Below are 13,640 nucleotides of genomic sequence, written 5' to 3'. Positions count from 1 at the left end.
TGCTCCATTAGGATGGCCCATTAAGTCCCACTCCCACTTCAAGGGTTCAACTGTTTTTCTAATCCAAAGTCAGCATTCTGCCAACAAGAAAGCATGGTCAGGCTGTCACAGTCATACTCCACTGTCTGGAACTCACCCTAGTCCAGGCTGATCTCAAACTCAAAGAGATCCACCTGCCTCTGCGTCCGGAGTGCTGGAATTAAAGGCGTGCGCCACCAATGCCTGACTTGGGCTTCTTTTATACTCACCTTCCAGAGCAGTGGGGTTTACAAACTAGGTTTAGGACTGATGGGGAAAACCTAGACCTGAGAGAGGCAACCTAGAAAGCTGTCTGAGAGCTCAGACTCTGAGCTTCAACAGCCCCAACCCCTGTGGGGCCTTAGGGTAGCCCCTGATTTCCATGAGTCTCAGCTGTAATAAACCTTTCTCCCAGGCCTATGGGGGAGACTGAGATAAGAAGAGCTAGCATGGTGGGAGTGTTCTACGACTGGGCGCAGAAAAAGGAAAACGGGCAGCAGGTGACTTGAGGTCTTCCAGTAGGTCTGGCAATTACTGGTCTTGGGACTTGTATGCACTGATGCACAATCAAGTAGAAGGGAGCTGGGATCAGAAAGAGTAGGCTCAAGAAATCCCATCGAGCCCTGCCATTTACTAGCCTGGACAACCGGGACCTGCTGGTTTTAAAAACCTCATGCTTTCTGCTCCACAGTGTGTCTGTGTGTGGCCATAGGTCAACTTCTTGTGTTCCTCAAAAGCTGTCCATTTTGGTGCCTGGGCCTGCTAATTTGCTAGGTTAGGCTGGCTGGACAGTCAGCCCCAGAAATACTCTCTTTTGTCTTTGAATTCCTAGACTTGAGAGAAGCATTCACAACCATGCCCAGCTATAGTGAGATATCCACCCTGAGGTGCTGGTGTGATGGAGAGTGGGTTTTAGGTCTGGGGTCCTGGGGTCGGGACAGGTGGCTCTCTCTTGCTTCCGGACAGACAAGTCACAGAGGGCAGCGTGGGTGAATCCTTGGAGCTGGACCTTGCAGCAGTCACCTGCTTCTTGTGTAAGTGCATTCTCCCTGAATAAAGTTACATTAACCTATTTTGAGACTAGTCCCGAGAATCTTGATCTGCATTCACACCCAGCTTCTCCCATGGGTGCTGAGGATCAAACTCAGGTCCTCATGCTTGCACAGCAAACACTTCACTCACTGGCTGTTCTCTCCAGCTCACCACAGGGTTCTGAGAACCAGGCAGGCAGCAAAGTGTCAGTGTTAGCTCCAAGCATATCTTTTGGATAGCTTGGAGCGATCCAAACAGCATCAGGTTGATATTCATGAAGCCCTGAGTCCAGAAAGTCATGAATGCTAAGTGTAGGCAGTTGTGGTGATTGGTTTATTCCTATAGACACTTGTTTCTACAGTACAGCTCAGGGAATAAATAGAGGCAGACAGCTATGATTTCCACCACAGTCTGCTGTTGAGGGAGATCTGAGGATGGGAGCTGGGCTAACTGGAGACCTGGGGATTATTTTGGCAGGAAGATCTGCCCCAGGCTCGAGGGTCAAGACTCTTGCTTGAAGAGTCATGAGTGAAATGGAGGAGCCAATGCCAGTCAGTACACATGAGGATGGAGCCAAGTCTTCCAACACTCAAGGGGCTGAGAGTCTGATCCATTGGTGCACTGAGAAGGAACTCTCAGTGCAAGCTTTCCCAGGGATTCAGGTCATCCCATAGGAGACCTGGATAGCTTTGCCCCTTGCCCTGGATTGAATAATGAGTACAAGTCATAGTTACTCTTACACTAGTTTCTTATTTGGCTATTCTATGAAGGGATCCTGTCTGACATCTAAGGGAGAGAGAGGCACAGATGGGGACTGGGCTATCTGCTGTAACTCAGGTAAGGAAGACAGTTTACTTTAAAGTTGAGAGGGAAGAAAGCCACACTCTTACAATGAGGGGAAACAAGAAGACACAGAGACAAGCCTGGACCCAGGCCTCCAAATGCAGTGAATGAGGGGGTAACACACAGAAAAGCTCTGGCCTGGGTTTTACAGAGCTGCTGTGGTCTTAGTTACCCCTATCTTTTTCCTGATTTCTCCATGGCAGCACACAGGACTGGCCCTAAGTTGGAGCCAGGATCATTGGCCATAAGGGTAGGTGGATTAAAGAGATTCTATGTGGTTTGACAGCAGATAGAGAGAAGGCCACAGCACTGGGTACCAAGGTTCTAGAAACGGAGTAACAGCAAGGAGGAAAGAGCGGGCCCCTGTTCTTCAGCACATAAGGGTCAGGGAAGGACAGAACTGCTGCAGGGTCATGGGGCCAAAATCCTCCATGCTTTTCTTCGACTGAACTCCTGATTGGCAGGTGACAGCATCTCACAGGCTGTGGCGCCACAGTCATTCTCATATCATATCTGGTTCATTTGTTCACCTCACATGTTCAAGGGATTGTTTCCAGCTGTGCCCAGAGCTCCATCAGGCAGTGAGATTCCTGGCTGACTTGGAGGCACTCTGAGCCCGTTGAACCACAGCAGAGCACTTCTCACGCCTTAGCAGCTTGTTGTTCTCAAACAGGCCTTCATTTCGGGGTATTCCATGAGAACCATCAGGGAAAGTCAGCAAGCCTTTGAGGAGGGCAGAGAGAATGAGAAGGCATTAACGTTTTAGGTCAGCTCCATGTGTAGAGGCTGAAGAGGAAAGTGACAGACATGAGCACCACAGATTGTTGGAGAGTCACAGAGCATTCAGGAAAAGTAGGAGTGCTCCACCCATGTTACACTAAATTATCGTCCTACTGAGCTGAAACTTACCGAAGCCATCTACTCTGCCATTTTTAAATTCCCCCTCAAAGGTCATGTTGTCATAGCGAATGAAAACTCCGACGCCGTTAAACTTGCCCTGGGCAAACTCCCCCTCATACCTGCAAAGACACCAAGATGTTAGTGAGACTTTGGTGGGTGGGTGAGCTAGCTGTCTAGGGTGACTGAGGCGCACAGTTACTGGTGGGTGAGGCAAGGTGCAGAGCAAAGCTTATTCTACCCATCCCAGAGCTCTCTGCCTGTGCCACTTACACCATTCCCCAGCAGAGAGCAGGTCAGAAGGCATATATATGAGGGCTTAATTATAGGAAAAGAATCTAAGTGAACAGAGATAAAGTATAAGGTCACTCACCTCTTATTCATTTCCAATTCCACAACTATTTCATTTGATGTATTTGTTTTAGAGACAGAATGTTGCTATGTAGCCCAGTTTGGCCTCAAACCCAAGATACTCATGCCTTTGCCTCCCCAGTGCTGAGATTACAGACACAGGCCACCATACTTGGCTCTTATGTCTATTTTAAAATAATAAGGGCTGGCAAGATGTCTTAGTAGGCAAAAAAAACAAAAACAAAAACCTGTCTTCATGCCTGATGACCTGTGTTAAGTCCACATAGTGGAAAGGGAAAACTGACTCTGATCTTCACATGTGCTATGGCACACCTTTTACAAATAGATAGATAGATAGATAGATAGATAGATAGATAGATAGATAGATAAAAATTAAATAAAATCAAAGTAACCAGCCAAAGAACCCCTTGTCTGTTTTCTTTAGGGCCTGGGCAAGCTAAGGGCTGAACAGTCAGTCAGAGTCTCACTAGTTCAAAAACTGAGAAAGAAATAGCCTAATACTTACCTTGAGCCATCTGAGAAGGTCAGTACCCCAAAGCCATTAAAGAGCCCATTCTCAAAGTGACCCAGGTAGGTGCCACCATCGGCAAACATCAGTTGACCAAAACCATGTCTCCGGCCTGAACAAAGAGAAGGACAGGGACCAGGTTGGCATGGGGCAGCTTCTTTCTCACTGGCTTAGCAGTCCATGCTTTACACAGCTTTACCCCCCCCCCACCCCCCAAAAAAAAAACCTGCCCGTAGCCTCTGTGAGTGTGGAAAGTCCTGTCTCCTTGGGGCACAGGCCTGGCCACCGTGTGAACTGCCCTTGGCCTCTGTGAGTGTGGAAAGTCCTGTCTCTTTGGGCAGTCTCTTGGTTGGCTAGGACTGAGTCCATGAGACTCAAAAGTGTCCAGGCTGAGTTTCCAAACTGAACTATTAAGCTGCTTCTGGTAGAGTTTCTAGCATACTTCACAGCTCCAAAGAATTTTTGCTATTCCTAAGAATAGATTACTTCAAAGTGGGAAAAACTGTTGCAGAAAACTCAAGACCAGGAATGTCACTTGTTCTTGAATGTCTTAGCTAATTTCCAGATCCCCCTTAACTTCCAAAGACTCATTGCAATGAAGTCACTGCAGTGAATCCTAAACTTCTAATTTGCACCCAGAAGAATTCATTTGCTCTTCTGGGTACATTAACGTTTAAGACAACAGACTGTGTTAAAGCTCTACAAATCCACAAGTGGGAAGACTGAACTCATTTCATCAAACTCATTTCGCATTCCTTCATTAAGTTCCTATGTGGAGCTGAGTCCCACAGTGAGGGATGAAGATCCGTGAGATAGGCTGCCCCAGGAGCCCTTCTCACCCTCCTTCCATTCGCCACGGTATTCCTCCCCACTGGAATAGGTAAAGGAACCTTTCGTCAGGGTCATGGTGGTAGCTTTCAGAAGGAAAGGATGGCACCTATAAGAAACAGAGAAACCAGTGTCATACCACAGCCCAGGGACTCAAGGCGGTGGTCTGAAATGCATACTACCTCGGGTGCACTTAAGAAAACACCCCTCTTGCCACCCACTACCACATCTGCTAAAGCAGGCTTACCCCTACTTTTCTAAGTTTTCAGCCAGTTCCTGTTCCCTGTGACCTGGGATGGAAATGGAAGCTAAATCTGCAAACATTTATTCAATGTCTACTATGTGCTTAGATGTATAAAACGGAGTCTCTCCCGTCAATGAAGCTATAATATGGTTGTAAGCTCAACAGGAGAAACACCAAACTACAGCAGAGACAATGTAATTCCACATCAACTCAGATGGCAGGTCTTAGCAAGTACACAGGTGAGCAGCCCTCAACACAACCACGGTGCATGTCTGTGATCCCAGTGCTTGGAAAACAGAGGCATGTGTTCAAAGTCATCCTGAGGTACAAGAAACCATCTCAAAATAATAAACAGGAAAACCAAAATTGCTCAGCAAAGAAAGTAAAACAGTAACAAACAGAGAGAAAACAAGAAGCTGGTGTGACTAGAGAAGACGGCTTATTTAGGGAGTGATAGATACCCTGCATCCTTGAGTTTTTACAGAAACTCAAAGACATGGTACAAACTCCTTCACAAGTATAGATGAAGAAACAGAGTGGTTAAAAAGTTTTTTTTTGTTTTTTGTTTTTGGTGGTGCTGGGGAGATGGCTCAGTGGTTAAGAGCACTTGTTGCTCTTGTAGAAGACCCGGCTTTCATTCCCAGCCTCACATGGTGTTTTACAGCCATTCAAACTTCAGTTCCAGGGGATCTGACTTCTGTAGGTACCAAGCAAGCACACAGTGCATGTGCATACCCACAGGTAAATACTTATACACATAAAAAAAATCCAAAAAACAGTAAACGAAAATTTTGTTGGTGGTTGAGGAGGGACAAGCACACAGTCTTCCCTGACGATGTTGGCCCTTCGTCCTTCATGTAGAACCTCTGGTTTTAGGTCAGACCAGTTCATGGCACTCTCTGAAAACTATAGCAGCTAAGTTAGGGAAAGGAAGAGCATGGTGTCAGGGGTGCAGGTGGGCTTGTGAGATGAGGATTGTAGTGGGATGAAAACAGTGGTTAAGGAAAACAAATGTGACAACAGGAGGGGTTGGAGTAGCAGAATTAAGTCAGAGAAGCCTGCGAGGAAGGGGTAGCTTCCTACTAAGAGACAGACTTGTCTTAGTCTGGGTTACCTGTGTGCATTACTTTGCTAATGGAGTGTTACAAGGATAATAATACAGATGTGTAAATACAGAGGTTTGAGAAGCACCAGACTTGCCCCGGGCTGCACGTAGACCTGTTCTGCTTCCAGTGCATGAGTTCAGACCAATATTCGAGATGAGGAAAGATCATGAGGAGCAATTGTCTCAGCTGACCACAGAAACATGAACTCAGCAAGACCTAGAGGGCTGCCCTCTGAGCCTAGCCCCGTGGTAAATGACTCACAGCTTCATTGGGAAAAGAAATAATAGTCGTCTCAAGCCACAGTGTTTTAGAGATGTGCATTATCACCCAGTAAAAACCGACATATTCATGTGAGTGGACGATGGCCGCCATACAATGTAACGAGAGCAGAAGACATGCTATAATAAATGTATCATAGAAAAAGAAGCCACACCAATAGCGTTGGGGGCTAGTGGATGGTAAAAGAATTTTGTATTCAAGGATATCTCATAAGAAGAGAGACAAATGCTCAAGATATCATTAAGCATAAATGGAGACAAACAGAATCAATAAACAATAGAAATATTTTTCAATTTTCTGGATCTTTTTATTCACCCCTCATCTCTTCTGTATTTAAGCGACACAATGTTTTCTCAAATGATAAAATGCAGATTCATAGGCACAGACTTAAACCTATTGAGTCAGAGTCTGATGCCAACAGGACAAGTGCCTCTTTTCTTTGGAATACAGGGACTATATCTAGTGCACAGAGCTGGAGAGGACCCTTAAATGTTTGTGGGCCTGGTGCCAGTGACCAGTCTCCTTTCCTTTCAGGTCACACAGAAACTGAAACTCTTATCATCAGTCCAGGATCAGAGCGGCTTGGGTAGAGGTCAATGCAGCTTCTCAGCAAATACAACATTAATGAGAGGAAGATAAGAAGTGTTCCATAAGAATTTCAAGAGAGGACTCTTTACAGTAGAGCTAAGGTGTTCTGATAGCTATAGGTCATACATAGCTCTTCCTAGAACTAAATGAGTTAATGGCAATCAAAGTCAAAGGATGGTACAAATTGTAAACATGCTGGGCATGGTGTCACATATCTTTGATCCCAGCATTCTGGAGGCACAGGTCAGCCAGGGCTACATATAAGACCTAGTCGCAAAAACAAACAAATAAATAATAAATAAAAACCCCAAATTGCAACATAACGATTCAAAACACACCCACAAGTATCTGAAGAGCTGGGGCTGGAGAAATGGCTCAGAGGTTAAGAGCACTGGCTGCTCTTGCAGAGGTCCTGAGTTCAATTCCCAGCAACCATATGGTAGCTTACAACCATCTATAATGAAATCTTCTGGCCTGCAGGCACACATGCACACATGCAGACAGAATACTGTGTACATAATAAATTTAAAAAAAAGAATCTGAAGAACTGTGTAAGTGTGTATGTATGTATGTATGAGAGAGAGAGTGAGAGAGAGAGAGAGAGACAAGAGAGAGAGAGAGAGAGAGAGAGAGAGAGAGAGAGAGAGAGAGAGAGGGAGAGAGAGAGAATGTGTATGTATTTGGTGTTCTGAGACAGGGTCTCTTAATGAAGTCCTGGCTAGCCTGGAGCTTGTATGTAGACCAGGCAGGCCTTGAATTCAGAGAGATCCTCCTGTCTCTGCCTCCTGAATCCTGGGTTTATGACATGTACTACCAAGCTTTGCTAAAGAACTTATCTTTGACTAAATGTTATAACTGTACTGTCATGATAAAATCTGTCACTAGAGTTAGAAGATCTTAAGATAAGGGTATTTTCTTTATATGTTTAGGTTAACTAATTACTCTTCACTTAACTTTGGTGAATTACTGTGGTGAGGTTTAAGGAGTGGGTACACCGGGCTTCAGAGGGACAATACTCATGTACCTACTATTTACTTTTCCTAAAAGCTACATGGAACTTCCAGAGTGGCAGCTCACCTTGTTCCATAGGGATCAGGAGAAAAAAAAAAAGAAATATTTGAGGATTATCTATGGACAAAGTGCTAGCTATTATCTTAAGTTGCAAATCTATCTGGTTTTTGTTATGCTGTTATGCTCTTGGGCCAATATCTTAAATATTTTAAAGAAGGTAATGAAATTTGAGAATTTATTTATTTATTTATTTATTTACTTATTTAATGAGTGCTCTATCCGTATATTTGCCTGCGTGCCTGAAGAGGGTCTTGGATCCCATTATAGGTGGTTATGAGCCTGTATGTGGTTGGTGGGAATTGAACTTAGGACCTCTAGAAGAAAACCCAATGCTCTTAACCTCTGAGCCATTTCTCTAGTCCCTGAGAACTTATTTTTATTACCAAATGTGGTAAAGCACTTTTTAAAAGTGTTTTAAATGTATGCATGTGTGTGGGAACCTGCATGAGTGTATGTATACTATGTGTATGAAAGAGCTGGGGCAGCCAAAAGAGGGCTTTATATCCCCTGGAACTAGAGTTACAGACTGCAGTGTCTCCCTAAGTTTGATCAGACTTGGACTGCTTTAAATACAGCATCATAGAAGCAGTGTTCATCATAAATGTTCATTCTGCTTACTGCTAGACCCATTTCTCAAACCCTGAGCCACCTTCTAGGAACAATGACAGGAGACCGTGACCAGTGAGATTGCTCAGCAGGTAAAGGTCCTGCCCCCACTGACACCCTGAGCTTGATCCCTGAACCCACAGGCTGGTGGGAAGAGAGAACCGATTCCAGAAAGCTGTCCTCTGACTTCCACAAGCATACCACGGCATGTACACATACACACAAACAAATGAGAAAGTGCATAAATAAAAAAAAAAAAAAACTATCTGGAGGCTCCCAAGTAACAAGAGAGCCAAGCCAGTTACAGGTCATGTGTTGCTGGCTCCCGTTGGCATTCTCATTTTTTAATCATCTTAGTTCAGGCAGGCACCAGGCATCAGGGAAGGAGATGTCAAATGATTCCAGCTCCCGGACACTGAACCCACATCTCATCTGAGAAATCATGGAACAAAGAGAAGCCATGTCCATGATGTCAGACCCAGATTCCTGGCCCACAGAATACCATGGGGTAGTTTTAAGCTGCCAAGTGTGGGGTTAATTTGTCATTTAGTGGGAGCAAACCATACACCATCTGTCAACTGCCCCTGCCACCATTCTGTGCTGTTTTTCAAGTGTATATAATACCAATTTCCACTCCTTTTTCCTCTAGAGAGATACAGTAAGATCGGAAGTTGTTTGTCAAAACCATGTCCAGTCTCAAGAAGAAAATCAGAAGTGCTAATTAAAGGGAACATATGTAGAATTCATGGGTCTCAGGTTATAGTTGATTACATTTGGCTAGAAACTGGTACGTGTGTCTAAATAGTTGTTATAGTCACTTCCTGGGACAGTGTTTGAATTAATTTAGTTTTGTAACTATCCATGATCATTAATAGTCAGCTGCACAGCCACAAGGCCAAGAGGGAATTTCATCAGTAACAATGATTATCCATAGTCATTGGGACAGATCTAGTTTAATAAAGTGCTAATGAAGATGGAAAATCCCAACACTTTCATAAGGGACACAAATAGTGTTTACATTACTTGCTCATACAATCTTGTGGAAGAGAGTTGGTGCCCTAGGCTTTAGATATGCACAAGAAATCCAGTCACAAGCCAAGAAAATTCACATTCCCACAGACACCCTTTCTGTACTCATGATAGACAATGCAAAAGATCAGGCCAAACATAACCCAAAGTTACCATTTTTGGCTCTATCCTATTACTATCCTAATATCCTAATATCCTAATATCTACTATCCTATTACTCTGCAAAAGAACATAGTCTGCTATAATTCTTTTCTTCCAAACAGAACTTTAAGACAGTGACAAATTTTTTTTTCTGTAGTTTATTTATTTTTCTTGAGACAGGGTTTCTCTGTGTAGCCTTGGCTGTCCTGGAACTTTGTAAACCAGGCTGGCCTCAAACTCACATAGCTCGGCCTGCCTCTGCCTTCCAAGTGCTGGGATTAAAGGCATGTGCCACCACCACCCAGCTGCTTTCATTTCTTTTTAAAAATGCTTTACATTTATGTATATGTGTATGAACCTTTGTGAGTGTATATAGTTTGTGTATGCAAGAGCCCATGGTGGCCAAAAGAGGGCTTATATCCCTTGGAACTGGAGTTCCAGGTAGCTGTGAGCCACCATGTGGGTGTTGGGGACTCAATTCTGGCCCTCTTTACTGCTGAACCATCTCTCCAGATTCTTGTTTGCTTCTCTCTCTCTCTCTGTGTGTGTGTGTGTGTGTGTGTGTGTGTGTGTGTGTCTGTCTGTCTGTCTGTCTCTCTGGTTTTTCGAGACAGGGTTTCTCTGTAGCTTTGGAGGCTGTCCTGGAACTCACTTTGTAGACCAGGCTGGCCTCAAACTCACAGAGATCCACCTGCCTCTGTTTCCCGAGTGCCAGTGTTAAAGGAGTGCACCACCACCCAGCTTGTTTCTCTTTTTTATTATTTATTTATTTGTTTGTTTGTTTTTTTGAGACAGAGTTTCTCTGTGTAGCTTTTGAAGCCTATCCTGGCACTTGCTCTGGAGACCAGGCTGGCCTCGAACTCACAGAGATCCACCTGCCTCTGCCTCCCGAGTGTTGGGATTAAAGGCGTGCACCACCAACGCCCAGCGTTTCTCTTTTCTAAAAATCAAGTTTACTGGGGCTGGAGAGATGGCTCAGCGGTTAAGAGCACTGGCTGCTTTTCCAGAGGTCCCCGGCTCAATTCCCAGCACCCACATGGCAGCTCACAACTGTAACTTCAGTTCCAGGAGATCTGACACCTTCACACGAATACACATAAAATAAAGTTAAATAAATTATTTTTAAAAAATCAAGCTTACTAAAGGCCATTTATGCATTCACCACAGTAACTTTTGTCTAAATTAAGAAGTCTTCTTTGTTTTTTGAAAGAGGATCTCTCTTTGTAGTCATGGCTTACCTGGAATTCACTATGTAGACCAGGCTGGGCTTAACTCAAGAGAGATCCACCTGCCTCTGCCTCCCGAGTGCTGGCATGCTCCATCATATCCAGATTAAATTAAGAAGTTTTAAAACAAAATAACTGCAATCACTTCCCCAACCTGAGAACACTTATTTCCCAGTTAGAGATGATTTGTTTGGGAGCAGCCACCTTAACTACCCACGCATCTCCCAAGGCCAGAGCCACTTTTCTCAAGTAGGCAGTCTTACACAGTTCTTTTAGTTATTATAAAGAAAGCAACCATGGGATTTTAGAGCCCTAAGTGGAGAAAAAGAAAGCTGTGACGAACAAAGATTAGGAAACCGGGAATACTGTTTCAAGTGAAAATGAAATAATTAGGCTTTTGAATATATAATTATAATCTCCCTTCAATTTGGTAAGTAAGCAATGGCATTGTTACTACAAACAGGTCTTATTTAGGAAGACTGTCAGATACTTAGATTTAAGAAGGTGAGAAGAGAACATTGATACCAGAAAGGGTTTTGTTTTTGTTTTTGTTTTTGTTTTTGTTTCCCCAGAGACAGAGTTTGTCCTGGAACTTGCTCGCTCTGTAAACCGTGAACTCACAGAGGTCCTTCTGCCTCTGACTCCTTAGTACTGGGATTAAAGGCGTGCGCCACCACTGCCCCAGCCAAAAAAAAGAAGGCTTTTAAAAAGATGATGGGGGGGGGGGTTTGCTGGAGAGATGGCTCAGAAGTTAAAAGCACCCGCTGCTATTCCAGAGGTCCTGAGTTCAATTCCCAGTAACCACATGGTGGCTCACAACCATCCGTTATGAGATCTGGTGCCCTCTTCTGGTGTACAGAATGTTGTATACATAATAAATAATAAAACCTTTAAAAAAAAAAGATGATGGGGACATGAGAGCTATGGGCTCTCAGGAGTAATACTGTCAGAACACTATTCTATCTCAAAGGAAAAGAGAATGTCAAAGGAAAAGAGAATGCCTGGCTCGGGCTCTGGTTGGCACCTAAGCAGTTTGTGGATGCCGGATGCCAAGTAACTGAAACAACCCATTCCCCAAGCCTCCGTACGTGGGTCGTTTTCCTACCTGTGGCACAGACGCGCCCCAGATCAAACAAAGCCCTAGACCTTCACCAGGAAACCCAGTCCTCAGCTGCATTTTTTTTTTTTTTTCATTTCAGTCTGGCTCCGTACTTTTTGGGGTCCGCTCCCACCCCACAGGCTCTTTAGCTCTCACAGGTCAGGCGTTCCCTCCAGACAGAGCACGGCACACCCCTCTCCATAACCAGTGCCCTGTGTTCTCCGGGGCTACGATCTCGGGATCGAAACTCCAAACCCAGGTTTGGGACCCCACCCGCAGCCACCTTCTGGTCAGTACAGCCCGGACAGAGGCGCACTCCCCAGCCTGGGTCACCGGCTTGACGCCTCCGTCCCCACTTTGTGGACCACACTCCCGCATCCTCCTTCCACCCGCGCCACGGGCCAACCTGAGCTTGGCCTCTTGGGGACGACCGTCACGCCCCGACGCGACGCTGGGCTCCAGCGGCCAGGATCTTTGCTCCTCTCGGCTCCCCACAGACACCTTCCTCTCCGCCACCTCCACCCGCCTCAGTCCCACTGGACGCCGCCATCCCTGATGGCCGCACTGGGCACAATTCCCGCTGCTCATTGGCTGTTACCTAGGCAACCACGAGCAACGCCACTCCCCATTGGTCCACTCTTCTTCCGTGCCATCTTTGTGAGGGGCCGAATGTTTTGGGAGCCTGGGCCAAATATCTGAAAGAGGGGTGGGGCTGAGCCTTCTGTCTCACTTCCATCAGCCAAACAGAAAAGGAGGACCCAGGTTTCATCTCTCCGGAGACTTCCAGGCAGAAACTTTAATCCCATATAAGGCCGAAGGTGTGTCCAAAGTGGCCACCAGCTCAAGAGGTTCTAATTTTTATGTTCATAAACAGCTCCACCGCAAAATCAGAAGAGAGAAACTAAATCCAGCTTTAGAAGCTCAGCATTATAATTTAGCAAGGCGCTGCACTTTTGCATTCACAGGGACTGGTTATGACCCACATCCTTTGCATTTAAAATGTGTTGCCATTCTTGGAGCAAGTCTTCCCAAATAATGTTCCCAAATATCGGTGTGTCCATATGTTTGTTTACTGAACCGTGTGCGTGCAGCATGATGTCAAGTTCTGCCAGGCTTGGAAAGCCACGGTCATTGTTGTTTCTCTCATAGGACTTATTATTACAAGACAAGGCAAGTTGCTTCAAATTGCTTTTTGGATGGGGATTTCTTCATCCACAGGTTAGAAAATGATAATGATGTCAATAATAATGGCTTTTCAGGACTTATATGAGAACACAATGTAAAAAGGAATAGTGGTTTGAAGTTATTTTTAAAAACTTTGGATTCTGTGTTCAAATTCTATCTCTGCTATTAATTGTGTATGTTTTTTGAGTAACGTATTAAGCTCTCTACCCTGTAAAATGAGATTGAACCAATAGATTTAATGTGGTACTAACACTCAATTGGTAATATAAGCTAATCTGGGAAATCAATTGTAGATTAAACTACAATCATTGAGAGTAGGAGTGTAAGAAAAAGGAGAATATTAGAATTCATGTTAGAAAATATGAAGAAATTAGATAAGATCATAGACTGTATAAGGGTAAATCATGGAAAGACCTGTAAATTAGCAAGAAGTGTATAAATGTAGTTTCTTTGATTAGCAAGAAGGCTTATTAAGTATGGGCAAACTGATTTGTCTCCTTAGGAAGCAGCATCCAACATCATAGGAGCTATAATGGCATTTAAATGAGTTCATCCATGTAAAATACTT

General features: G+C 44.5%; 1 protein-coding gene across 1 annotated transcript; it reads right to left on the bottom strand.

Annotated features, from left to right (window-relative positions):
- Positions 1 to 1,362: 1,362 nt before the first annotated feature.
- Positions 1,363 to 12,452, bottom strand: Morn4 (MORN repeat containing 4). Its single transcript, XM_027407301.2, has 5 exons — positions 12,294 to 12,452; positions 4,510 to 4,607; positions 3,668 to 3,782; positions 2,803 to 2,912; positions 1,363 to 2,616 (listed from the first exon to the last, which is right to left on the bottom strand). Exons 2-5 carry the CDS (start codon positions 4,574 to 4,576, stop codon positions 2,468 to 2,470), a joined length of 441 nt encoding a protein of 146 aa, XP_027263102.1. The 5' UTR covers positions 4,577 to 4,607; positions 12,294 to 12,452; the 3' UTR covers positions 1,363 to 2,467.
- Positions 12,453 to 13,640: the final 1,188 nt, after the last annotated feature.

This window comes from Cricetulus griseus, chromosome 3, assembly GCF_003668045.3.
Source record: "Cricetulus griseus strain 17A/GY chromosome 3, alternate assembly CriGri-PICRH-1.0, whole genome shotgun sequence".
Taxonomy (NCBI): domain Eukaryota; kingdom Metazoa; phylum Chordata; class Mammalia; order Rodentia; family Cricetidae; genus Cricetulus; species Cricetulus griseus.
The sequence above is the reverse complement of the archived record's forward strand: the minus strand, read 5'-3'. Positions and strand labels throughout refer to the sequence as shown.

Bases quoted from the DNA above. Each gene is read 5' to 3' on its own strand.
- Morn4 (XM_027407301.2), bottom strand. From the start codon at position 4,576: ATGACCCTGACGAAAGGTTCCTTTACCTATTCCAGTGGGGAGGAATAC. The intron at 2,913-3,667 runs GTAAGTATTAGG...GTGTCTTTGCAG, and splicing joins ACCTTCTCAGATGGCTCAAG to GTATGAGGGGGAGTTTGCCC. The intron at 2,617-2,802 runs GTAAGTTTCAGC...CCCTCCTCAAAG, and splicing joins TGGCAGAGTAGATGGCTTCG to GCTTGCTGACTTTCCCTGAT.